Source organism: Humulus lupulus, chromosome 6 (genome assembly GCF_963169125.1).
Source record: "Humulus lupulus chromosome 6, drHumLupu1.1, whole genome shotgun sequence".
In the NCBI taxonomy this organism is placed as follows: domain Eukaryota; kingdom Viridiplantae; phylum Streptophyta; class Magnoliopsida; order Rosales; family Cannabaceae; genus Humulus; species Humulus lupulus.
Genome location: NC_084798.1, coordinates 209,267,154 through 209,294,012, shown reverse-complemented (window position 1 = coordinate 209,294,012; position 26,859 = coordinate 209,267,154). Strand labels below are relative to the sequence as shown.

Below are 26,859 nucleotides of genomic sequence, written 5' to 3'. Positions count from 1 at the left end.
AAAAGAGGATTCTCATTTGAATGTAATTCTATCTGTATATTAAAGTAAGATAAATACATTTAAGGAAATAATATCATAATTATTAATACTTATATAGGATCCGAATATTTATCTTAAAAGACCAAGTATAGGATTTTTTGCTAAGTAATACTCCTTAAAGAACTCACTATTAAGTTGAGAATATGATACAAAACTGTTATTTTATAATATAATGTTTTAGATTAAATAAAAATGTGATAAAGAGTGTCACATATTGTAACATATAATAGAGAGTTACAATATTTAGATATGTGTGAATATCCAAATATGTAACATATTTGGTGTTACAAATTCAGTCACAAATTTGTAACTTCCAAATATTGTCAATTATTGTGTAGATTTGATGTTACACAATATTGAGATGAATTTCTTAAAGCCATATTTGTAGGTTACAAAATCAACTGGGAGTGGATTGGAATTGTTTAGAAAAACAACACATTTTTGTGTGTTGAAATTGGTCAGTGGTCACGGCCAGAAGATGTTGGTGGCCGCTGCCACAGGTGCTTGAGTGACCAATTTTTTTTCTGTTTTTTCCAACCTTTTTTAACGACTCCAAAAACCCAAATAACTCTCAAATCGCAATTTTAATTCCATAAACATCCAATTAATCATTGGTAACAGCCATGGGGGTTGGTGGAATTTGAAATTCAAAGGGTGTCTCTAAACTCTATAAATAGGAGCATATTGCTCACTTGTAAGACACAACTTTTCTATCCATTAAAGCACTTGGCTAGAAAACACTTAGAGGCTTGATTATTCCAGAAAAAAAATTTCAAAATCTGTGAGAGATCCCTTAGTGCTTGAGTTAGGGGGAAATAAGCTTTTGGACAAAGGTTTCAAACCTTGTTCAAGCTGATGATCCCCAACACTCTTCACTTTGGTAGTGTAAGTGAGAGTTGTTTGTCATTTTGATTCGTGTCCTTCTCTTTTATTCTATTGCTCTTTATCTTCATATTCTTCTTCTCTATTTACTTATATTTCTTGTTTAGAGTTGTAATCTTTTCTTTTCTTTTTGTTACAAACACTTTTGCTTTATTTGTATCTTTTTGTTTAGAGTTGTATTCCTCCATTCTCTTCTTCTAATTCTTCTATTGTTTATTTGTATTTTTAGTCATAGAGTTATAATCTTATTTAATCAATATTATTTATTTGTAATATTTTGTCTAGAGTTGTAATATTTCTTACCATTTCCATTGAAATAACATATATTTTCCTAACAAAAACAAATATTCTAGTATTACCAAAATATGAAAGAAGACTCACTATTAAGTTAAGGATGGGATTGTTGGGATTATCTGTTCATGTGACATAGGAAAGAAGACATTTCCTTTAAAATAATTATACTTTATGATTTGAAATTCTCGAAAAAGAATCCTTTCAAAATATGCTCATTATAGTTTGGATAATATAGTTTGAGATGAATAAAATAACCCGTGGACAACCAGTAAGACAAGGATTCCAAGTGTTTCAATAGGTAACCCAATACTACGAATCAATAAGAAATATACAGAGAACAATATGGCAATCTATACATAATGCATGCAAGATCTCCACATCAAAGAAGAGAAGAACTGAGGAGCCATCTCATTATCTTATTAGTGGATGCTGCAATATCTAACGAGACAGAAACGATAGGATTCGGAGAAGTCATCATTTCCCCCGAAAGGAAAGTTATGGCAGCTCTATCAAAGCCTTTAAAATGTACTTAAGTGTCATTTTCTTTAACTTTAAACTTTCTACAAATCCCCAACAACTAAAAGATATTGGTATTTCCATAAGTGGGCATAAATGGTAAATGGTTGTTGTGTGGATGGTGGTTTTGTGTTTTTATTTTCAATTATTCCTATGACATACTTTTGTTTTGTTTTTACCTAAACTCTCTACTGGATTGTCACACAGGAATGTTGTCAGCCTTTCAAGCAAAAGCTATTGCAATAATGGTCGCACTCGTTTAGGCTCAAAGGCTTGGACTTCAGGATGTTGTTTATTCTGACTCACACTACTACAAAAACACATTTTTAGGACACTCACGTAAATGCGAGTCCTAAAAAAGTCTCCTGGACCTTTTAGGACTCGCGCTGCGAGTCCTTAAAGAATTTGTTTTAGGATTCACGGAGCGAGTCCTAAAAACTATGTGTGTCCTAAAAGTTTGAGTTTTTTTTTTAAACAAACACCTCCTGGACTTTTTAGGACTCGCAACGCATGTCCTAAAAGAATGTTTTTAAGACTCGCATTGCGAGTCCTAAGAACTTATGTGTATCATAAAATTTTGAATTTTAAAAAACTAGAGTTTTTTAGGACTCGCATTGCGAGTCCTAAAAACATTCTTCGCGAGTCCTAAAAACTTATGTGTATCATAAAATTTTAAATTTTAAAAAACTGGAGTTTTTTAGGACTCGCATTGCGAGTCCTAAAAACTTATGTGTATCATAAAATTTTGAAAATTTTCGAATTCTCTCCAATTTTTTTTAACAAAAGTTTTATTATTATATATTAAAAAAAAACCAAAAAAATCACACAGCCCACATTTTCACTCTCTCTCCTCGGTTCCCTCTCTCTCTCTCTCCCAAAGTTCTTTCTCTCTCTCCCTCTCTCCCAAAGTGCCATCGCCGAACGCCGCCGTCCCACCTCCGGCCACCACCACGCGCCGGTCCAATGGAAGCGTCGTCCCCCGAAACCCCCGACCCCCGGAGATGGTGACCTCACGCGCGGCCTAAGGCCCTCAACAGAGCACTTGAAGTTCGGTCGTTCATGGGTTTCTCCCAAACTTTCCGAGCATATTCCGGCCACCTCAAGCCACCACGAGCTAAACCACCACCACCGCCATACTCCTTGCTTCTTGGGCTTTAAAATCCAATAGTTTGTTTTCCAAACCACCACCTTTTAATGGTGGTGCCGCCATCGTCACCGGAGCCCCGCCACCGAATTCAAAACCCACAAATTAATTTTTTTAAAATAAAAAATAAAACTTTTAAGGACTCGCAATGCGAGTCCTAAAAAACCCCAGTTTTTTAAGGCTCTCAAATAGAGGGCTCGTGCCCCGCAAGTCCTAAAAAGTCTCTTTTGTAGTAGTGCCATTTTCTCTTGTAATGGCTATGAATAACAATACACCTTATCAAAATGAACTGAAAATTATTTTTTCTGATATTAAAACTTTATTGTCTACTTTTCCGATGACAGCTCTTTTTAATGTTGGACGTAAGGTTAATAATACAATATATATGAATTGGCAAATCATGTCTTAGGCTAGAAGATGAGTTTCCACTACTACAAAATAACCTTTACGGGACACTTTTTTAGGACACGCACATAAATGCAAGTCCTTAAAAATATTTATGAAGTTTTTAGGACACTCATTGAGAGTCCTGAAAAAACACAATTTAGGACTCGCAATGAGTGTCCTAAAAGAAAATGCGAGTCCTAAAAAAATCTGGGCTATAAAAATAAGTGTTTTACTTAATATTTTTAAGGACTTGCTTTGGGAGTCTTTAATACTCTTTTAGGACTCGCAATGAGTGTCCTAAAAGAATTTGCGAGTCCTAAAAAATCTGGGCTATAAAAATAAGTGTTTTACTTAATATTTTTAAGGATTTGCTTTGGGAGTCCTTAATACTCTTTTAGGACTCGCAATGAGTGTCCTAAAAGAATTTGCGAGTCCTAAAAAATCTGGGCTAAAAAAAAATATATCTTATTTAATAATTTTAAGGACTTTCTTTGGGAGTCCTTAATACTTTTTTAGCACTCACTCGGAGTCCTAAAAGTATTTAGGACTCCCAAAGCAAGCCCTTAAAATATTTTAAGTAAAACTCTCAAAAACAACCATATATTTCGGGTTACACATATATACTTAAAAAAACTATACACATTTGGGGTTTTATAGGGTTGCATATACTCACAGCAGCCACACAAGGAGATGAACGGCTGAACGGCATGACCAAGGCTGAAGGAGATGAACGGCAGCAGGTGGTGCTCGACGGCAGTGACGTTCCAGCATTCTCGGCGGCGTCGACGGCGGTTCCAGCGTTCCAGCACTCACGGCGGCGCACGGCTCTAGCACTCACGGCGGTGCAGGTCTCGCCTCCAGCAGGCTCTCTGGCGGTGCAGGGTCTCGGCTCCGGTGGTGCAGGTTCTCGGCTCCGGCGGTGCTGGTTGCTCACGGTTCCAGCCATGGGTTGAGGTCTGTATATTGCTTCTTTTTTTTATTTGTTTGCTTATATAAATATATATATTATAATTTCAGAGATATATATATATATATGATATATCAATCAAAATAATATATATATATATACTAGAGAGCTTGCTCAACAAATTGAGAAGGAGGTATTCTAGTTGATTTTTAGATGGAGCAAACTAGTGAGATATTTTGTAATCTGTGGTCCTAATTATTTTTTCCACTGGCACTCCATTGTACTCTATTAAATAATCCAATGCTGCTATGAATGAGATATTTGTAATATGTGGTAATAAGTGGTTTGATAAATATAACTGCAGTTAAGCCTGTTTAGAGTCATCTGATCTTAGATGGTAGTTGTAGTTGATTTTAAGATGGGAGCAAACCAATGACCTATTAATAAGATGTGGTAATAATTATTTTTGGAACTTCATAGTAAACTATTAAATTATGCAATAATGAATGAGATAAGTGGTTTCGATAATTATAACTTGTTAGAGAACTGGACTCGGCCCAAGGAGGAGGCCCAATAGCATTAGACCAAGAGCCCATGGGGAAACAAGTTCACAAATGGATCCAGGTGGAAGCCCAAAGTCATAACTCAGAAAGAGATACAGAAGGTGAAGGAACTAGCACGGGGGAAATGGCTCCAACCGATGAACCTGCAGAGGGAGAAAGAGCGCGTGGGAAGAGGGTGCGCGTGAAGCCAAGCTGGATGAAGGAGTTTGTTGGAATGGAGAGGAGCTGAGAAACTCTTCACCAATTTCCAATTTTCTGTTTCATTTTTCATTTTGTGAAACCGTGTGGATTTTTCTTAATCATATAAATACTCAGATGTAAAACAATGGGATTTTTTATGCAAAGAAATATCAAGCTGAAAGGCATTTGGGAGTTTGGCACTGACTCGAAGAGTGCGTTGGGTATTATTGGTGCTTTCATTGATTTTACTCACCATGAAGAACGAGGAGATCGCCGGACTGCTGCAAGCATTGGAGCTCAACTTTAAGCAGCATTCAGATGCTCAATTCCAAAAGTTTTCAGCTCTGTTGGATCAGCATGTATCCAAGACTGAGGAGCGACTAGCTCAGATACCACCTCCTAGCTCGGGGGAATCGGAGGGTCGTGCAAGTGTGGACCGGGAGACTGGCCGTTCGGGGAGCAAACGATTGGAGAATGTGGCTGACAATCGGGAACTGAATTCCTTACTCAAGACATTGAGGGTGAAGGTACCCAGGTTTGATGGAGCCAATGTAGATGACTGGGTGTACAAAATAAACAAGTTCTTTGACTTGCATAAGGTGGATGATGACATGCGACTGGCAATGGTGGCTTTTCACTTGGAGGGGACCCCATCAACATGGTTCCAATGGATGGAAAAAGGGAGTGCAATCACGGATTGGTCTTCTTTTCTGCGAGCACTACAACAGCATTTTGGGACATCTATCTATGATGACCCCTTGGGAAGGATCTCTAAACTGACTCAGTCGGGTCGAGTCTCGAAATATCGAGCAGAATTCGAAGCGTTGATGCCAAGGATTACAGGTGTGTCGGACGCCATGTTTCTGAATTTTTTCGTCTGGGGTTTGAAGATGGATATTAGGAGGGAATTACTACTGTTGAAACCTATCGATTTAAGCGATGCAATGGCGAAGGCTCAATTATATGAAGACCGGAATGAGGATCTGGGTGGCCGACGTCGGGTGGACACACCACGGACTACGTGGTACAGTAAGCCCACGACTACAACAACGATTACCCCAACTAGTCCGATGGGGCCATATAAACCAGGTACCTCTCAGCAACCCACCCAAGCATCTAGCATCGCCCCACTGCCAATCAAGAAACTATCTCCAGCCGAGCTCAAAGACCGGAGGGATAAGGGTCTCTGTTTTACTTGTGACGAGAAGTTCAGTTTTGGACACAAATGTAAGAATCGAATGCTCATCTTATGTGCTTTAGAGGAAGATGATACTGATACTGCAATGGAGACCACGTGCAACGAGTTGGAGGATAATACAGAAGATGAGGTCAGCTTGAATTCTCTGTCAAACCCATTAAATCCAAGAATATTCAGAATCATGGCACAACACGGGTCCGAGCAATTGGAGGTATTAATTGATACGGGTAGCAACAACAATTTTATCCAGGAATCGCTAGCGGCTCAACTACGATTGCAATGGGAGGAAACAAAACGTTTCAAAGTTTATATGGGCAGTGGTCATTTTTTGTTGTGTTCAAAACTGTGCCGAGGAGTGGAATTAATGTTGCAGGGACATCAATTTGTGGTCGATTTATACATGCTACCGATTTGCGGTTTGGATGTGGTGTTAGGGATGCAGTGGTTACAAACTCTAGGCCCTTGTATCCATGACCACAAGGCTCTTACTATGGAGTTTTCATGGGAAGGCAGTGTGGTTAAACTTGCTGGTTCAAAAGACGTGGAGGCGCACCAATTATCCTTTTCCCAGCTACATACATTGATCCGAGAAGGGGACGTTCGGGATTGTTTCAGACTCTGCGCGACTATAACAGAACTGAACAATGATACGGAAGCACTCACTGAAGTTCAAGCGGTCTTGCCGAGAGAAGGGACCGAGCTACTGACGGAGTTTCAAGATGTTTTCACCGAACTGAAACATCTTCCACCACACCGCAATATGGATCATAGGATCTTCTTACAGCCAGGGACGTTACCTATTAATGTGAGACCATACAGATATCCTTATTTCCAAAAGGATATCATTGAGCAACTGATTCAAGAAATGAAGGAATGTGGATTCATACGAGCTAGCACTAGTCCTTACTCATCACCGGTTATATTGGTAAAGAAAAAGGATGGTACATGGAGATTTTGTGTGGATTATAGGGCTCTCAACGGCATCACCATCAAGGATCGTTTTCCAATCCCGACAATAGACGAACTATTAGACGAGTTGGGCCAAGCTCAAGTATTCTCTAAGCTTGATCTTCGGGCCGGGTACCATCAAATCAGAATGGATCTGAGGGATATCCATAAGACCGCCTTCCGCACCCATGAAGGACATTACGAGTTTGTCGTCATGCCGTTTGGGCTTACCAACGTCCCATCAACTTTTCAGGCAGCAATGAACCATGTTTTCAGACCGTTTTTGCGGCGTTTCGTCACTGTGTTTTTCGACGATATTTTGGTATATAGCCGTTCTTGTGAGGAGCATATGAGCCATTTGAGATCGGTGTTACAATTATTGCGGAGTCACAACTTTTATGCGAAGCGTAGCAAGTGCCAATTCTTCCGAGATACTATTGAATATTTGGGTCATATTGTCTCCTTCCAAGGAGTTCGGGCAGACCCAGCAAAAACAGATGCCATGGTGAATTGGCCGACTCCGAGCACGCTTAAACAGCTCCGTGGGTTCTTGGGTTTGACGGGATACTATCGCCGCTTCGTAGCTCGGTATGCCACCATCGCTGCCCCACTGACCGCACTCCTCAAGAAGGATAATTTTCACTGGTCAACCGAGGCAGCAGAGGCTTTTACGAAGTTAAAAACAGCTATGACGACCACACCAATCCTTCATTTACCTAATTTCTCTAAGACTTTTGTGGTAGAAACTGATGCTTCTAATGTGGGTATTGGTGGTGTTTTGATGCAGGAGGGTCACCCATTAGCCTTTTTCAGTAAAAAACTGGGCCCAAAATTTGCTACAGCCTCCACATACAGTAAAGAGATGAGGGCGATAGTGGAGGCGGTCACTAAATGGCGCCAATATTTTTTGGGCAGGCACTTCATTATTCGGACAGACCATCGGAGCCTCAAAGAATTACTCACTCAAGTAATTCAAACTCCGGAGCAGCAGCGATTTTTACACAAGTTGATGGGCTACCAATTTTCTATTGAGTATAAAATGGGGAAACAGAATTCCACGGCGGATGCGCTCTCGCGGCAGCAAGCTGAACCACAACCAACTCTCTTTTTAGCAATGAGTACGGGGTCATACGAGTTTCTTGATGAGTTGAGGCAGGAGAATATGACTTGCCCAGATTTACGGTTGATACACAGCCAGCTACAAGAGGGGATCGGGGAAACCTCGCTGTACTCTGCCCGAGATGGCCTCCTTTATCACCGTCACCGCCTTTTGATCAGTAAACACTCTAATTTGAAGGCCCAGTTATTGTCCGAATTTCACTCTTCGCGTATAGGAGGTCATGCTGGTGTTGAGCGGACATTTCTACGGTTGGGAGCCAATTTCTTCTGGCCAGGGATGCGCAAAGACGTCAGGGAGTTCGTCCGAGCCTGCCCAACGTGTCAGACAATCAAGTATTCGACAAAGGCGCCATATGGGTTACTTCAGCCTTTAGCAATGCCGGAACGGGTTTGGGAGGACTTGGCGATGGATTTTATTGTGGGTTTGCCAAATTCGAATGGGGCTACCAACATTCTAGTTGTGGTGGACAGATTTACTAAATATGCTCACTTTGGAGCTCTCCCAAATCATTACTCAGCCACAAAAGTTGCCGAACTGTTTACTAATATGGTGATTAAATTGCACGGGTTACCAAGAACAATAGTGTCGGATCGTGACCCGATATTTACAAGCGCCTTTTGGAAAAAGTTGTTTGAGCTCATGGGAACATCTCTCAACATGAGTTCCTCTTATCACCCTCAAACGGACGGACAAACGGAGGTTACAAATAGATATTTGGAGCAATACTTAAGAGCATTTTCAGCGGACAACCCCAAACAGTGGAGCAGATTTTTGTCATGGGCTGAATATCACTACAACACAAGTCACCATTCAGCTATTGGGATGACACCATTCCAGGCAGTTTATGGTAGAACACCTCCAACAATACCGACATACACGAGGGGAACCACCGCGATACAGGCTGTTGAAGATGAATTGTTAACTCGGGATGACATTCTGCAGCATTTAAAAACCCATTTAGAGCGAGCACGACACCGAATGCAGCAACAAGCAAATAAACAGCGTAGAGACATCGACTTTCAAGTGGGGGACTTGGTCTTAGTCAAGTTACAGCCGTACCGACAAACAACAGTGGCTAAAAGGTTGAATGCTAAACTTTGCCGCCGTTTCTTTGGGCCTTTTGCGGTTACAGCCAGAGTAGGGAACGTCGCATACAAGCTCGCATTGCCCCCTAACAGCCGCATTCATCCTACGTTTCATGTATCTCTGCTGAAGCCATACCACGGAAATGACCCTGCTACATGTTACCCATTACCAGAGTTAAGTGTGGCCAATAAACCTTTGATGTTGCCAAATGCCATCCTAGCTACACGCATCATTCCAGGTTCCACGGGCTTGATTAAACAGGTTTTAGTCCAATGGACTCTGAGTTCCCCAGAAGACGCAACCTGGGAAAACTTTGCTTCTTTTTGCAACACGTACGGGCTGACCAACCTTGAGGACAAGGATATTTTTGAGGAGGGGGGTATTGTTAGAGAACTGGACTCGGCCCAAGGAGGAGGCCCAATAGCATTAGACCAAGAGCCCATGGGGAAACAAGTTCACAAATGGATCCAGGTGGAAGCCCAAAGTCATAACTCAGAAAGAGATACAGAAGGTGAAGGAACTAGCACGGGGGAAATGGCTCCAACCGATGAACCTGCAGAAGGAGAAAGAGCGCGTCGGAAGAGGGTGCACGTGAAGCCAAGCTGGATGAAGGAGTTTGTTGGAATGGAGAGGAGCTGAGAAACTCTTCACCAATTTCCAATTTTCTGTTGCATTTTTCATTTTGTGAAACCGTGTGGATTTTTCTTAATCATATAAATACTCAGATGTAAAACAATGGGATTTTTTATGCAAAGAAATATCAAGCTGAAAGGCATTTGGGAGTTTGGCACTGACTCGAAGAGTGCGTTGGGTATTATAACTGCAATTGAATCTGTTTAGAGTCATCTTATTTTACATATAATTGTATAAGCCTGGGTGTGTATTCCTTTCCTCATTGCATCTTATGTGAGTAGAACTGCTTCAGGTGTCTCATTATGGTAGTTTCTATTTTCAAGTAGAATTCCTACTTTACATTTTGTAGATTCTATATGTTTCAGTTTTAAGCACCCTTTTCCGTTCGCCATTTGGATATTAATGTTATTGAACATGATATATATGTTCAAGATAATTGAGTATATTGTGCTGTCACTGTGTATTGATTCTGTGTCATAATAATGAGTTTCTGTTTTTTACTTTACAGGTTAAGGCTTTTAGCAAATCTCTCGAGTCATTTAAAACTGCAATTGTTGTTGGTGGAACTAATATATCTGACCAGGTGACTGATGTGGATTTATAGTTTTATTGTTTACTTAAGTTCTCCCCTGTGTGGTCAAAGGGAATACTGTTGGGTGGATTATGTTGATCTATATTGTTTATTTATTTATTTTTGACATTTCTCATATGTTGTGGTTATTTTCCTATAATTTAAATTTTATGTTCTAACTAATGAGTTATTAATTAAATATTTAATTGATATCTTATTCTTTATGGTAGGATGTGTACCCTTAATTTCAATTTCGACTTCTCTTTTATCTTAAGTCTGAAATACACCGTTCTTTGGGTGTATGGAATGTACTTTCTGTCCTCGTGAAAAAGCCCATATCAATATGTGTTTGACTGATTTCACTGCTGGATGCCAAAACAGAGGTCTGAGCTCCGTGCTGGAGTTGATATAGTTGTTGCTACTCCTGGGAGATTTATAGATCATTTGTAGCAAGGAAATAGTTCACTTTCAAGAGTTTCATTTGTTGTTCTAGATGAGGCTGAGCTGACAGAATGCTTGACATGGGGTTTGAACCTCAGATAAGAGAGGTACGCTCCCTTCCTACCTCAAATATTTCTATTTTTCTCTTTTACTTGAGATTTTTTCTGTTCCATCTGTTTGTATGCTCCATCAAAGCCTGGCTATTCATGTCCCCCTTTCCCTGTTGCACAACTTATTCCATCGCAGAAAATCACATGCCTCAAGAGATTGACATTTCTACATTACAAACATTAGGCAATTGGGATCTTTCTTGAGCTTGGAATAGACCTTTTACAAGCCATCCAAAGGTATATATATACATATATATCTATGTATAGCTAGTTTGAGAATGTGCTTAATTATTATATATGTTTAAGGGAGTTTCTAAAAATTAATGACGAGTATACATATAAATATTATATATACAAAATGCAGAGAGTTCCAGACACTGGGGAATTGGTTACAATCGGAATTGCCCCAACGAAGCCTTATCTTGAAATAGGAGTAATTTCAGGTATATATATATATATAGATGAAAACACACACACACACTATATATATATATCGTAATTATTAGTGATTATTATTTTTAATATTTGTAATTATAAATTTTAATTCAGCTGATGGAAAGAATCTAGTTCATAGAGCGGATCTAAAGCTCAATCGGTGTCCAATTTGCCATGACATTGGAATCACAAAGAGGTAATTATTAATTAATCAATGCTTAATTAATTAATTAATTACAAATATCAAATGTTAAACTAATATATAAGCTTTTCATACAAGTTAATTGGTTTCATAAATTAATCATATATATAATATTGGGGTTGCTTCAGGTACAATTTGATTATGGATATTCCACTTACTATAGACATAATTAATCAAGGCTCTTAAATGTATACGAGTTGATAAATTTCGGTTAAGACAGTTAATGCCTGTAACATTCTAATTCCACACATTATCTATAAATTTCATTCTCATTCCTTCTAGAGAATGATTCTTCCTTGAGCATCCTCGGGCTGTTCCACCTTGAAGTGAGGCTAGATACAATATTTTTAGAGTTTTCTTGTATGAATACTTTAATTGTTTGGATACATTTCATTGTTTTCCCAGAGAGTTTAATTAATGGTTATATAAATAAATAATATAAGGAACTAGAATGTTTAAAACACTAAAAATAATATAGGCTAATAATTTTCTATTTATAATAGAGGGTAATAATATCAAACTTTTGTTGTCGAAACAGGTAATAAACAATATACAACTACATAGTATTAATTTAGTACAATTTTTATATATGCTTTGAATTTATTACCACTAATATAATTATAATTAAATTTTTTTTTTTTTTCAGTTCACCTCCGACAAACCATATACTACTCAAGAAATTGACGAAGTTAGAGAAGAATGGGCAATGTCATTTTTACAATTGGTTAGAGCAAAATGAATAATATTATAGCTAGTTAATTACAATACATGTTTAGAAATTTTAAATTTATTTCGTAAAATTTTTTTGCCAATTTTTTAGTATTTTCTTTTCAGAATTCTTTTGATACATATTCGACACTCAAATGGATATATATTTTTAAATAAAAATTAAAATTGTAGCTGTCTCGCAATACTAGTCTTAAAAAACATTTTTTTGTAGTAGTGTTCGCTTGTTAGAAGAAATCTCCCTCCAATTTGTACTATTTTTCCATTACAAACTGAGTAATAATAAATAAATAAAAAAAGTTTTAGCATAAAGATGCTTTTTGTCCCTTATATCTATTTAAAAAAAATTAAATTTAAGAAATTCATGCATCCATCGTCACATGAACATGAAGTTCGAGCTAATTAATGTAAGTGTATTGCTAATCGGTACCTGTGGTGCCGGGCACCCTATGAGGTGGCTATCCAAATTTCAAAAAAATAATCAATATTATTTTAATTATAATTTAATATAATAATTGATTTCGAACTACATCAATTAATGTTATAAAGTCCTCACACGCGATTTTTACTGACAATCTTTTTTTCTTTTCTTTTTGTACTTCTTATTAATTAAATGTTAAACGGTAAAGAATAAATATATTCATTTTTTTTTGTTTTGTTTTGGATTTATTAAGATGACTTTTGGTATTATCAAGTATTATATTATATTTCTTTCCTTTCATTTTTATTTTTTCTTCTGGTCTAATATGTACTGCAGAGACTCCATTGAAGTTATAGAAGGAAACTTGTAAGTAACTTTTGTCTTTTTTCCTTTGTCTTTTTTTGTTTATTTTCTCTTTATCTCATTATATTACATAATATTTGTGTAGAAAATTAGAGAAAACCAAATATTGTGCATATTATTACTCTAAACAAAGTCGGGACAGCAACAAGCTAGGTGAAAACTCCAAATTTTATATTATTATTGACTTTATTATCACTTTGAATCATTTGTGTTTATTTTGTATTTATAAGTGCTAATTATTTTTATAAATTTAGAATTTTTGATTAAGTGATTGAAGAATATTGTTTTGATAATTTTTTTCAATAAAATTTATGTTTTTATATATCTTTTTGTGACTTGGATGTGTATATACATTAGCAATCATTTTACTTGCATATATATGATCTCTTTTTATATATATTTTTATCTTTCATTATAGGTTGTTTGGTAATTAGTTTTTTGCATATTGAATTTTTTAAAGAAAGACGTAAAGACTTTGAAATGTCATTGGAAGAAAAAAAATATTGGTTTGTCTAGTGATGCAAGTGATGAAAATTTAAGTGAGGATAAAGGTGAAAATACAATAGATTGAATGAGAGTGTATCAACACCTACAATTGGAATGAATTTTGATTCATTGGATACATTATTTTTGTATTACAAGTTATATGGAAAAAGGTTTTGGTGTTAAGAAGAAAACAAGTCGTAATTCACCAAATGGAAACATGAAATTTGTTTGCTTTTCATGTTCTCGAGCTAGGAAATCACAACCCACAAAACAAAATCATCTTATTCCTAATCCACAGACGAAAGCAAATTGCAAAGCAAGAATTAATGCTACTGAGTTTGAAGATGGAAAATGCAAGATCAATTATTCTGTGCTCAAGCATAATCATTGTCTAAGTCCACATAAATCACAATTCTACACTTGCAATAGAGAAATAGGCATTGGGGCACAAAGAAAGTTGGAACTAAATGATCGTGCTGGTGTTAGTATGGCAAAAAAATTTCAAACACTTGTAGTGGAAGCTGGTGGTCATGATAATGTTCCATTCTTAGAAAAATATTGTAGAAATTTTGTTGATAAAGCTAGGCATTTACGCTTAGGAATTGGAGATGCTAAAGCAATCCATGAGTATGCAAGCTAAGAATCCTAGCTTCTTTTACATGATAGATTTAGATGATGGTGGTCGAATAAAAAATGTGTTTTGGGCAAATTCTAGAAGCAGAGCATTATATCAAGAATTTGGTGATGTTGTTACATTTGACACTACATACTTAACAAATAAATATGATTTGCCATTTGCACCTTTCGTAGGAGTAAATCATCATGGACACTCAATCTTTTTGGGTTGTAGGTTGTTATCAAATGAGGATACTAGTACATTTATTTTGTTGTTCAAAATATGGCTTGTTTGTATGAATGAATGTGCACCTGCTGCTATAATCACAGACCAAGCTACAACAATGAAAAAAGCTATAGAAGTTGTATTTCCCAAATCTCGACATCGATGGTGTTTATGGCTCATGTTGAAAAAGGTACCTGAAAAGTTAAGGGGATACAATGCATATGAACAAAAAAAGAATGTCTTGAAAAATGTGATTTATGATTCTTTAACAATAGAAGATTTTGAAGAAAAATGGGGACAGTTTCTCAAAGAGTTCAATCTTTCAGAAAATGTGTGGTTGATTAGTTTATTTAAGGAGAGACATTGTTGGGTTCTAGCATTTGTAAACGACATTTTTTGGGCTAGTATGTCAACTACTCAGTGTAGTGAAAGTATGAATTCATTTTTTGATGATTATGTACATTCGAAGACATCATTGAAGCAATTTGTTGAACAATATGATCTTGCTTTAAGAAACAAGGTTGAGAAAGAAAACCCTGCAGATTTTCAATCTTTTAGTACATGGATCCCTTGTGTAACACATTTTGAGACAGAGAAACAATTCCAAGTGATTTATACTCATTCCAAGTTTAACGAATTGCAACAAGAGCTAACTGGAAAGTTGTATTGCAATGTTTCTTGTAATGGTGAGAATGATGGAGTTTTTGATGTAATTGAGACTTTATTTGTTGGAGATAAGCAAAAGGAAGTGAGTTTTAAAGTTCAGTTCAATAAAGAGAAATGTGAGGTAAAATGTGCTTGTCAACTGTTTGAATTTAGAGGGATTCTTTGTAGGCAGCATTGTCAATTTTGATAAAAGAACATGTAAAAAATGTGTCGGAAAAGTATATTCTACCACGATGGAGGAAAGATATAAAATGATGTCACTCAAGAATCAAGGTCAACTATAATGATTGGAGCGGAAATTGTGAAACTCAACAGTATGATAGTTTGCAACAGAAATTTTATGAAGTTGCTAATTGGGCTGTTGAATCTGATGAAAACTGTGCAACATATTTTGGAATGTGATGAATGTATTGCAAACCAAGGGGAAAGAATGTGATAATCAAGAAAGTAATGCAATTCATAGTCCTGTGGTTGTACGAAGAAATGAGCGACCACCAGAAAAGCGTAAAGCACCAAGGATTAAGAAACTTGTTTCTATGAAGAGAAAATGGCAAGATAAGAACTCAAAGAAATAGAAATAAGGTATTACTAATTTAAATGTATTATTGAACTTTTTAATTTATATTTATAAATTGAAATACACTCATTTTTTCTTTTGTAATTTTCTTAAAGGTTATTATAACTGAAGAATGGGTTCTTGATGATATAGCTAAAAAAGGAAAAGAAGTCTCCTCAATTTCTACCAAAAAAAGTATTGTAGATGATAACTAAGAAAAAATTACCTTGAAGGTGAATAATTATTCTAAATTCCTTTTTCAATATATGTTTGCATCGAAATTTATTTATAATATAACTATTTTAGGAGTAACATCTGCAAACGGCTACACCTTATACATCACTTCTAAGTGAGGTAATAGGTGTCAAACAATTAGACGAAATTTACTTTGAGTCATTAGAATCTTACAATTTTAGACCAAGTTTTTGGAACCGGAATATGTAGAATACTCAACCTAATTATTATTTTTGTTATGTATATTATATACATATGTATGTTTAAAAATAAAATTGCAAAATATATTTTATAACATTTTTGTTGTAATCAGATTCAACATTCAATCAAGGAATACAATATCAAGGAGCTCAAGCCAAGTAGGATATTTCCAAGATCCAACAATACCTTATGATCAAATAGGCGACAAATAAAAATAAAATACATGTAGAGAACAAATTTTGTCACAATGCCCTCTACTATTATGAAGTAAAATACTTAGTACTTGTTTGTTGTAATACAATTTTAATTCTAAAATTTGTTTTTCACATTTAAGTATAAAGTTTTAGAAACATCATAATTGTGCTTGGTCTCTAGTAGTAATTTTATAATAGTACTTATTTTATAATCTCTTTAATATGAAATATATAATTTAGAGACTATAAATTAAAAAGAAGAATGAAACATATATATAGGACAATTCTTCTATCGGAGCTTTACTTTAAGCCCTATCGGTGGAGTTCTCAATGTTCTCGACCCGTGAACAGTTTTCGGCCCGATTTTTTTTTATGACCGTGTACATTGTAGTTATTTAGAGCATCATGCAAATTTTCATAAAATTAGTACCGAAAACTAAGTTCAAACATGTTGTTTTCCACGCTCATAAAAAAAAAAATTAGTCACGCGTGTAACATGTTTGAACTTAGTTTTTGGTACTGTAAACTATTCGAAATTTTTTGAAAATTTGTAAGATGCTTTAAATAGCTACAATATACACGGTCATAAAAAAATTCGCATATATATTCCCCTATAATTGTCTAACATAAATACATTTTAAAATATAACTAAGTTGAAAAAAAAAAAAAAAGAGTAGATATACAAGGAAAAAAAGAATAATAATGTATTTATGTGATACATACTCTTGTCAAGACTTTGAAAAAAACAAAATAGAAATTAATAGATTTATTATTTACCAAATAACATTTAATTAAGTAAAGTACAACATAAAGGAAAAAAAAAATAGTCAGTAGAAATAAAAATGGCCCGTGATGACTTTAGAGCATTAATTGATATAAGTCTTAATTAATTATTATATTAAATTATCGTTAAAATGATATTGATTATTTTTGTTGAAATTTGGACAGCCACCTCATGGGCGGCCCGGCTCCACAACTGCTACATACGACATATTATATATTGATGGATCCAATTCCCAATAACGATCAAAACATAAACAAATATTATTTTCTTTATAAATTACATATTACAAAATAAATAAATAAAATATTAACTTGCATGAAGCGTGGATCTTCATAAATAAAAATATATTTTTTTTCATTAACTCTTCTAACTCACCGATCGATCACCATTTTCACCGATCACTGCTATAAAATGTGTCAAAACTCTCCTTCTTCTTCCATATGAATCAAATTAACCATTGAAATAAAAGAAGAAAAAAAAACCATGGCCAGTTCTTCTTCTTCCATGCAAAACCACGTATTCCTAATCGCCACCCCAGCGATCGGACTTCTAACCCCAACAGTCGAACTCGCTCGCCGCCTAGTTGACCGCTTCCCCGGTCGCCTCTCCGCCATCGTCCTCCTCATCTCCGTCCCACAATGGCCCACCGTCCATTCCTACGTCCAATCTCTCCACGCCACCTCATCCCCCAACCTCAGCTTCCTCATCCTCCCTGCAATGGAGCCACCCTCAACTGATCAATTCCCGTCTTACGTCGCCAACGTAACCGCCCTCGTTGACCAGCAGAAAGTCAACATAAAAGACGCCATCGTTGCCGAGTCAAAAAAACGACGAGTCGTCGGGCTGATCGTTGACTTGTTCTGCACTTTCGTTACCGACGTAGCGAACGACCTCGGCATTCCTTCTTACCTCTTTTACGCCTCTCCGGCGGCTTTTTTCAGCTACGAACTCGAGATGTCGAACCTCGCTTCTGATGAGTCACTCACTGAGTTGACTGTTCGGGGTTTCGCTAACTCGGTTCCTCGTCGGGTTCTTCGCCGGACGGAGATGGAGCGAAGTTACAATGCCGGGTTCCCCATCTATCTGGACCATGCCCGGAGATTCACCCAAATGAAGGGTATTATTGTAAATACAGTGCAAGAGTTGGAGCCTTTTGCTTTGGACTCGCTCTCTGCCAGTGGGGGCCCAAAGGTTTATCCTATTGGGCCTGTTCTGAATCTCAAAGGGTCGGCCCAATGGAATAGAGATGGAGCCCAAAAGGAGAAAGTGATAGGCTGGCTTGATAACCAACCCAAATCTTCAGTGGTGTTCTTGTGCTTCGGAAGCTGGGGTAGTTTAAGTGGGCCTCAAGTGAAAGAGATTGCAATTGGGCTCGAACGGGCTGGGCTTCGATTCTTATGGGCCTTACGCGAGCCACCAAAGTCCAACTTAGTTCCTCCTAGTGATTTTTCAAATGTAGATGGGATTTTACCCAATGGATTCTTGGAACGAACGGCTCGCAATGGCTTGGTGTGTGGATGGGTCCCACAAATGACGATCCTCTCACACCAAGCCATCGGAGGGTTCGTGTCTCATTGTGGTTGGAACTCGACGCTAGAAAGTCTGTGGTGTGGTGTACCAGTTGCCACGTGGCCAATCTATGCCGAGCAACATATGAATGCTTTTCTTATGGTGAAAGAGTTGGGATTATCCAATGAGATTAGCTTGGATTATGAAGATGGTGTTGATTTGGTTTCGGCTGAGGAGGTTGAGAGAGGAGTAAAGAAGTTGATGGAGAGTGATAACATGTTGAGGGTAAGAGTAAAAGATGTGAGCGAGAAGTGTAGGTTGGCTATGACAGAACATGGTTCTTCATACACGTTTTTGGGTGATTTGGTTGAGGAATTAACATCGCCTATATAGTTCAAATTTGTAAAATTACCATATGGTTCAAATATGCAACTATATATATGTACTAATTTATGTTTCGTAAAAGTCAATGAATGTCAATTGTTGTTCATTTTCTTTCTATTTGGTGCTCTTTTCTAAAAAAATTAGTTTGAAGTTTGAGCTTTGCCTTCTTGTAGACTATTTAATTTCAAAGTAGTATTGTATATATTACAAATCGTTGCAACAAGAGAGTCACTTTATTACACAAAAATGGCAAATATGTAAGTAGTCCATCAATAATGACATATTTAATTTAACCATTGAACTTACAAAGTGGTATAAGAAAATTGCCAACACAAAACTTCAAAGTTTTGTTGATAGATAAATATAAAGTAATCGGTGAAAACGTAAATTTATTATTATTATTATTATTATTATTATTATTATTATTATTATTATTATTATTATTATTATTTCAATGTGGTTTTTTTGTCATTACTTCTTATGTAAATTTTCTTATTTCATTTTACTTTATATAATTTAAAGAGTGATGACTGGCACATATTTATTTTATATATTTAAAAATATAAATAATATGGTGTGCATTTTAAACCACGTATAAAAACAATAAATAATATAGTCTCACTTCAATAAATTTGAATGGTTTAAAATGAATATGTGAGAAGAATTTTGAGTGGGACTAGAATTAGCTAAGAAGAGCGAAAATATTTACCAAACCTAAAAATTAAAATCAATCATTAATTATTATTTCTTTCATTAAATCACAATCAAACATATCAACTTCTACGATATGCTTTGGACTCCAAACAAATTTCAACAAAAACAGCTTTAATATATATATATATGCATATATTCGATCCAATACCACCCATACAATGATACAAATATATAGCCGAAATATATATATTTATATAAAGCTTGGAGTATCTTATTATATGTATCTACCTAATACGGTCTCTCACCAACATAATTCCCCGGCGGATCATAGTTACAAGTCATGAAAACATCACCATTGGCACAAACAACCCGAGCACACCCAATCCTCCTAGTGCTCCGCCACACAATCTGCGTGTAATGGCCGCACATTTGGCCCTCGGCGCAGGTATTGGCGTCGTAATTGTAAAACTTTTCCTCATCGGTCCACGCATCGACGGCGTTGCTGGGCGTCCAGCCCGAGCCACTGCCCCAGAATATGTTCTCGCCCAGCTTGAACTGGTTCTCCGGGAACGAGTGCTGCAGCTTACAGTCGGACTTTCTCTGCGAGGCCCACCACTGCGCGTACCTCTGGAGCTGGCCGTCCCACGCCAGCGGCAGCTCCCACTTCTTCGCACGTGCCATGTTGTGCTCGAACAGAAACTGCAATGACTCGCCTATGCAACCCCAACATAGCTGCTTCGATACCCTGTAGATCGTCTCGTTATCGGGCACTGTTTTTGAGTCTTTGTTCATGATTTGAGCGCCGCTGCAGCCTAGAGATGTGCAGAGAATGGTGGTGAAGAGAAACAACAAATGGGGTTTGGCCATTTTGAGGCTTGTGAGAATTGTGAGTGTGTGTGTGTGTGGTGGGACACTGATTTTTGAAGGACATGGCTCTTTATATATGCATGAAAAAGTTAGTACCTACTCATTAAGTCATCAATACATCAAATATATTTACCAATTATATGTATTTGTAAATTAAATATTTTGGATTTTTTGTAATCCAATATATAACTTGTAGTGGAGGCAGGGACCCCTAGATATGAAAATTTATTGCTATTTTATGTTCACCGCCAAAAAAAAACGACAAATACAAATATGATTTTATTATATCTTGCTTCTATTTTGACCCCTTTTGAAATTTCTGAGAATGAATTTCCTATATAGGAAGCGATTAGTGTTATGTGTGGTTTTAAAATTCTTGATTTGAATGGTTTCTTATACAGAATATTATTATTTAACAGTAAATTATAAATATGACTTAAACTTAAATAAATAAATAATTAAACAAATTAAAATAATATATTTTTGAGATATTTTATAATAATAATTATTTAAAATTAATAAAATCATATATTTTATAACTTAAATAAAATTTAATTAAACTTAAACTTAATATTATAATAAACATATAATATAAAATCTTTTGTTGTCACTGTCAAATTCAAAAACTAGAACAAACATAAACTATTACAAAAAATAATTAAAATATGATATTTTTAAGATACATTTTATGATAATTTAAATATTTAAATCTTTTTCTTCATCAAATTTACTAAAGTACAGTGTGAGATACATTAGAAATTAAAAATAATTTATGCATGTATATTACTGTCTACACTATAACTTTTTTCTATTCTTATTTTATTTCTATTATTAATTTATTTTTAAATAGTATTCTATTTTATAAATATGTTATGCAGCCATGTAAATATATATTAGATACAAATAACATGCAATGCACATTTTCTTAGTTTTATTTATAGAATTTATTAATTATTTTTATTAAATTTATATTAATAATGTCATATAAATTTCAAAAAAATATCTTATTTTAATTAAATAATTTATTTATTTTTGTTTAAGTTTATGTTTCTTCTAGTTTTTGAATTTGGAAGTAACAACAATAGATTATATATTATATGTTTAATGTAATATTAAATATTATACGTAGATTTTAAATTTAAGTTTATTGCTAGTTTTTTTCAAAAAACTAATTTGTTGCTAATTGACAATAGATTAAATTACATGTTTAATATGATATTATTCTAATAAGTAAGTTTAAGTTTAATTAAATTTTATTTAAGTTATAAAACGTATAATTTTATTATTTTTAAATAATTATCATGGTAAAATATCTTAAAAATATTCTATTTCAATTTGTTTAATTATTTATTATTTTTAAATAATTATCATTGTAAAATATCTCAAAAATATCATATTTTAATTTGTTTAATTATTTATTATTTGAATTGACATTAGATTATATTATATGTTTAATATGATATTATTCTAATAAGTGAGTTTAAGTTTAATTAAATTTTATTTTAGTTATAAAACATATAATTTTATTATTTTTAAATAATTATCATTGTAAAATATCTAAATAATATCCTATTTTAATTTATTTAATTATTTATTATTTTTAAATAATAATCAATATCTCAAAAATATCATATTTTAATTTTTTTAATTATTTATTATTTTCAAATAATTATCATTATAAAATATCTCAAAAATATCATTTTTTTTAATTATTTATTTTATTTTATTTAAGTTTAAGTGATATTTGCAAACTACCGTTAAATATAAGAATATTCCGTTTAAAAAATAAAAAAACGTTAAAACCAATAATAATTTATGTTATCTATATACTTTTTATATAGAAGAGGTATATATTTATATCAACGTTATGTTTAGATATTATATATGTAGAGATTATTAATATAAATATTTATATATATTATAAAACTATAATTCATTCTATTATATATATTTCTAAAAGTGAATCAGCTTTTATTAAAATTATAAATAATATTTACAACTCTGAAATTAAACAAACGTGCATTGCACGTTGCTTCTACCTAGTATGTATAAATATATAGACTATTTTAAGTAACGGTATTACTTTTGCCCTTATCGTAAGAGCGTTTTCTATTTTCGGCACTTTGAGAAATTATAACCCAATTTTTTTTGTATGATTGCGTACATAATAGTTATAGTAGACATTCTGTTAATTTTTAGGAAATTCCAAATAATTTACAGTACTGAAATCATAATTTAAACAGTCTGATTTTCAAGCGTGTAATAAAAATCAGGTATGCGTGACTATGTTTAAATTTTGATTTTGGCACTATAAATTATTCAAAATTTTCTGAAAATTATCAAAATATGTGTTATAACTATCATACATGTCATCTTACAAAAAAAATAATTCAACTATAATTTCTCGAAGATACAAAATTAGAAAATATACATTTTAATATGTCAGTACATGTGATATATAATATATATAAAAAAAATACATTTTAATATGATTGGATTGGAAAAGCTTTAAACTTCTCCTCGTGAAGGAAGATTATGTGCTGCCCCGTGAGTTTTTCATGTTTGTATTATGGGACATCTGACCCCACCATGGACCGCTCTAGAATATGTGTGACACGTGTTACTTGCATTTTAGACACGTGTCACTTTGTCATCAAACCTTAACTTCTCAAGTGATGAGATGATTATTATGAGCAAGCAATGCTATTGTCAAACCCCATAATTTAAGGTGAAACTCACAATAAGAATTTGTGTGTGGTGTTGGAAATATAAGCAAAATAAATTGTTAAATCAGTTTTGGATTCTATATGACTAACCAACAAATGTGTATATACATTTGCTGCATAGGTTTGAGATTTTATTATTGTTGTACAAGTGTAACCTATTTGTTGTAAGGTGAAAACAAGTTGTTTTGTAATGTAAGAATACTGCGCGGAACCTATTTGTTTCTAAAGCAAAATCTCATGACGAGACTAGTTCATTAGGAAAAAAAATAGATCCAAAAAAAAAAAAAAATCAACTTTCTCATGTTTATTCTTTAGGGATGGATTCTCAATAATGGTTGTAAATCTAAAATTTATTTTAAGTGTCATCGTATGATTTCCCTTATTTTGCTCGTGTGTTTACGTATGCTTGTTGACATACTTTGTTTACTTAGTACCTTATATGCCCCCTAAATGATTGAGGAGCTGAAAGTCCTCTGTCACTTGCCATGACCAAGACTTGTTCGAACATTACTGTTCGTGCCCTAGTAATTAAAACAATAATATAGCAAAACAACACACGTAATGAGCAAATACTTGTAATAAATACAACAATTGGCAAGAATAACTAGCTGCGCACAATTCTTTTTATTTCTCGTAATACATGGACAAATCTGTGTCTGTACGAGTGATCAAAAATTGATCTTACACTTGTAAGCGAACAGTCATATAATGAACCAGTCCTTATTCATAAACTTGTAAAAAGTGAAATTAACACAAGTGAAAAACAGACTGTTTGAATTATGATTTCAACACTGTAAATTTCTTCAATGTCTTATGGGCCAGTTTGGTACAGCTGTGCTGTGGGGAAAAACAATTGTAGTTGTGCTGTAGGAAAAAGCTGTTGCAGCTGTGTTGTGGGAAAAAATTGCTAAGTATTTGGTAAATTACAGATTTTAAAGTTCTCTAAGTTGGAAAAGTTGTATCATGATGTCATATTTATTTTATTTAAACAAATTTATATGTTTAATTTAAATATAATTTTGATAAGAGACTATTAAAGTGATCATAAATAAAAATATTATATTATATAATATATATAATTGTGTATATGTATTATAACTAATCGATGTAGTTAAGATTCGAATTATAATGATAATGGTATTATAATATTATTCATGATACAGTTAAATATGTAAAACTTAAGTTATCTCAAAACCATCATTTTTTATGTGTTTAATTATTATTATTTTTTAAAATGCTATGAGATACTAAAATAATGTTATAGTGTATAATAAATTTTATATTAAAGTAGTTTGTTAATTTAAACTTACTAAAATAAAATAATATCTAATAAATATAAATTATAAAATTATAGTACATAACAGAATGTATATCGTTTATCAAATTTTAGAACAGAGTGATAGGACAGCGCAAATGCATATAATTTTCTCTTGATTCTTTAATGAAATATCGATGTTAATGAATTCTTTTAGCTACCTTTGTTTTAGATTTAGTTTTTTTTTTTCATGAATAAGCTTTAACCTTTGGTTTTTCTAAGTTTAGTTTCTCAAACAAAGTCTTGCACCAGTTTCAAATTTTATTTTACACGTGAATATGTGATTATTAATATGTAAAAGTATAGTTTCCCATGAATATGTTAATGAATTCTTTTTTGTTAGCAATAATTCATAAACGGAGTTCTCCGCAAACAATTATTCCTTATTCTTCGTACCTACATCATAGATTTCTTGCTTAAAATGTGTTGATAATAAAAATAATAATAATAATTTGAAATTACTGTAATACTTCTTTTTGAATTAGCTATCTATAATAAGTTTCAAATAATGAAGTAAAAATAAAGCAACAATCTCACCTGAAAGTGGCCCAAAAGAGAAGGTCAAGGTCCACAAAGAAAAATAAATAGGCCCAAGTTTTGAACATCATATCAAAGTGAAGGGTTTTTTTTTTTTGGGAGGGGGGGCTTTATATATGTATACTAATAGAATAAAATAACAACAATTTTGTTAGAGATAAAATAATAACAACAATCTGACGTGAGCTGGTATTGGCGTAAGCTAATCAAGTTGAGGGCTTTACTGAGCAAGGAGATGGTAGATAAGGCTATAGTTAACAACAATTTTAAAACTAGTAAGTTGTATTTTCAGCTGATGAACAGAGATAAGGTGCCTTCGGCTGCTGTTATTTGGTGTAGCTTGTCCTTGCCTAAATACAGGTTTATTCTTTGGCAAGCATCCTTGAAGCACCTATTAACCAGGGACAATTTAGTGAAATGCCATCTGCAGTTGTCTTCTTGCTTGTGTCCAATTTGTGAAATGCATCAAGAATGTCATGAGCACTTATTTTTCCAATGTCAATTTGCTGCTCAAGTTAGGAAAGGTGTGGCTAGCTGGCTGGGCAGGTTGATCTGGCCTACTTGTTTCCAGGATTGGATTCGATGGATGGAGGGGAAGCCGAAGACTCTGCAGCAGAAGATAGTTGCTGCTGGGCTAGCTGCCTCTGTGTATCTGATTTGGTGGAACAGAAACCAGTGTGTTTTTAATTCCTTTTCGTTTTCTGTTTGCAAGGTTGTATCTATGATTCAAGATAGTATTAAGGCTAGAGTTGTTAGTTTGTCTAAGGCTAATCTGAAGAACAATGACATTACTTTTCTTAGAAACCAAAAGTTGTTGTAATCTTCTTTTGCTGGGCTCTTTGTGAGCTGGTCTGTTTGTTTTGTCTCGGTTTGCTGGGCTCTTTTTGAGCTGTTTTTGTTTTTGGTTTCTGTGTTCTCGATTTGTAATTGGTTTGGTTTGTTAATAATATTCTTTGTTCATAAAAAAAAAAATAATATACCCAAAACATATTGTTTATTATTATATATAACTGATTTTATTTGATTTAATAAAATAATCAATTTTCCTTTAAATTACTGGTAACCATTACAATTTTCCTTATATAACTTTATTAACCAAATGCTTAATTTCTTACACATTTCTTTAGGAAAATATTCATTTCAACTTGAAGGAAGAATCAACATAATACAATTTGACTATTAGCAAGACGTCGCCTTTACTTTCTTAATTTAATATTTAGGTTACTTTATTTTGGTATCACATTTTAAGACATTTTTTGAATCATGTTATAAAATACATAGGATATATTTTGGTATCTCATACCACTTTTGTAGTTAATTATGTACCATATTTATATAGTATGAGATTGTATGATATACATAATAGCATCAAGTTATTTTAGAATACTTATGATACTTTTAGGTATTTATGTACAATATTCATATTGTAATATCCAACATTTTCAAAATACATTTTTTATTATAAATCAGAGTTTCAATACATAAAATGTACACGTTTACAAATTTAAGAAATAATAATGGAAAAATAGTGTTTAAAATATGATTTTATGTTATTAATGAGATTAAAGAGCGAGAAACTTGAGTAGTCAAGTATTGGACTCAAATGTCATATAATTTTAATTGAAGATTTTTATAAAATTAAGAAAGTTTTGCTAAATGGCTTATTTGAAAAGAATTTTAATATTTCGGGTCCAAGTGTAATTTTAAAAAAAAGAGGCTTCGGCCTTTTAACTGAGGCT

The 26,859-nt window shown here is 34.0% G+C and overlaps 5 protein-coding genes and 2 long non-coding RNA genes across 7 annotated transcripts; 6 read left to right on the top strand and 1 right to left on the bottom strand.

Annotated features, from left to right (window-relative positions):
* The first annotated feature begins 4,329 nt into the window (after positions 1–4,329).
* LOC133784441 (uncharacterized) lies at positions 4,330–11,225 on the top strand. The gene is made up of 4 exons (XR_009871347.1): positions 4,330–4,362; positions 10,406–10,480; positions 10,850–11,016; positions 11,156–11,225. It is a non-coding gene; the product is annotated as an uncharacterized LOC133784441 (long non-coding RNA).
* Positions 11,226–11,381: 156 nt separating this feature from the next.
* Positions 11,382–12,386, top strand: LOC133784440 (uncharacterized). Its single transcript, XR_009871346.1, has 3 exons — positions 11,382–11,462; positions 11,569–11,650; positions 12,303–12,386. It is a non-coding gene; the product is annotated as an uncharacterized LOC133784440 (long non-coding RNA).
* A 1,426-nt stretch (positions 12,387–13,812) lies between these two features.
* On the top strand, positions 13,813–14,292 carry LOC133785928 (protein FAR-RED IMPAIRED RESPONSE 1-like). The gene has a single exon (XM_062225143.1). The coding sequence runs from the start codon at positions 13,813–13,815 to the stop codon at positions 14,290–14,292; it is 480 nt and encodes a 159-aa protein (XP_062081127.1).
* A 19-nt stretch (positions 14,293–14,311) lies between these two features.
* LOC133785927 (protein FAR-RED IMPAIRED RESPONSE 1-like) lies at positions 14,312–15,734 on the top strand. The gene is made up of 2 exons (XM_062225142.1): positions 14,312–15,280; positions 15,582–15,734. The coding sequence occupies exons 1-2, from the start codon at positions 14,312–14,314 to the stop codon at positions 15,732–15,734; spliced, it is 1,122 nt and encodes a 373-aa protein (XP_062081126.1).
* Positions 15,735–17,505: 1,771 nt separating this feature from the next.
* Positions 17,506–19,223, top strand: LOC133784438 (UDP-glycosyltransferase 43-like). The gene has a single exon (XM_062223784.1). The coding sequence runs from the start codon at positions 17,612–17,614 to the stop codon at positions 19,028–19,030; it is 1,419 nt and encodes a 472-aa protein (XP_062079768.1). The 5' UTR covers positions 17,506–17,611; the 3' UTR covers positions 19,031–19,223.
* A 519-nt stretch (positions 19,224–19,742) lies between these two features.
* LOC133784439 (pathogenesis-related protein PR-1-like) lies at positions 19,743–20,593 on the bottom strand. Its single transcript, XM_062223785.1, has one exon. It carries the CDS (start codon positions 20,540–20,542, stop codon positions 19,964–19,966), a length of 579 nt encoding a protein of 192 aa, XP_062079769.1. The 5' UTR covers positions 20,543–20,593; the 3' UTR covers positions 19,743–19,963.
* Positions 20,594–25,355: 4,762 nt separating this feature from the next.
* LOC133785926 (uncharacterized) lies at positions 25,356–25,940 on the top strand. The gene has a single exon (XM_062225141.1). The coding sequence runs from the start codon at positions 25,356–25,358 to the stop codon at positions 25,938–25,940; it is 585 nt and encodes a 194-aa protein (XP_062081125.1).
* The last annotated feature ends 919 nt before the right edge of the window (positions 25,941–26,859 follow it).

Bases quoted from the DNA above. Each gene is read 5' to 3' on its own strand.
- LOC133784438 (XM_062223784.1), top strand. From the start codon at position 17,612: ATGGCCAGTTCTTCTTCTTCCATGCAAAACCACGTATTCCTAATCGCC.
- LOC133785926 (XM_062225141.1), top strand. From the start codon at position 25,356: ATGGTAGATAAGGCTATAGTTAACAACAATTTTAAAACTAGTAAGTTG.
- LOC133785927 (XM_062225142.1), top strand. From the start codon at position 14,312: ATGATAGATTTAGATGATGGTGGTCGAATAAAAAATGTGTTTTGGGCA. The intron at 15,281-15,581 runs GTAAAATGTGCT...TTGCAAACCAAG, and splicing joins TCAATAAAGAGAAATGTGAG to GGGAAAGAATGTGATAATCA.
- LOC133784439 (XM_062223785.1), bottom strand. From the start codon at position 20,542: ATGGCCAAACCCCATTTGTTGTTTCTCTTCACCACCATTCTCTGCACA.
- LOC133785928 (XM_062225143.1), top strand. From the start codon at position 13,813: ATGGAAAAAGGTTTTGGTGTTAAGAAGAAAACAAGTCGTAATTCACCA.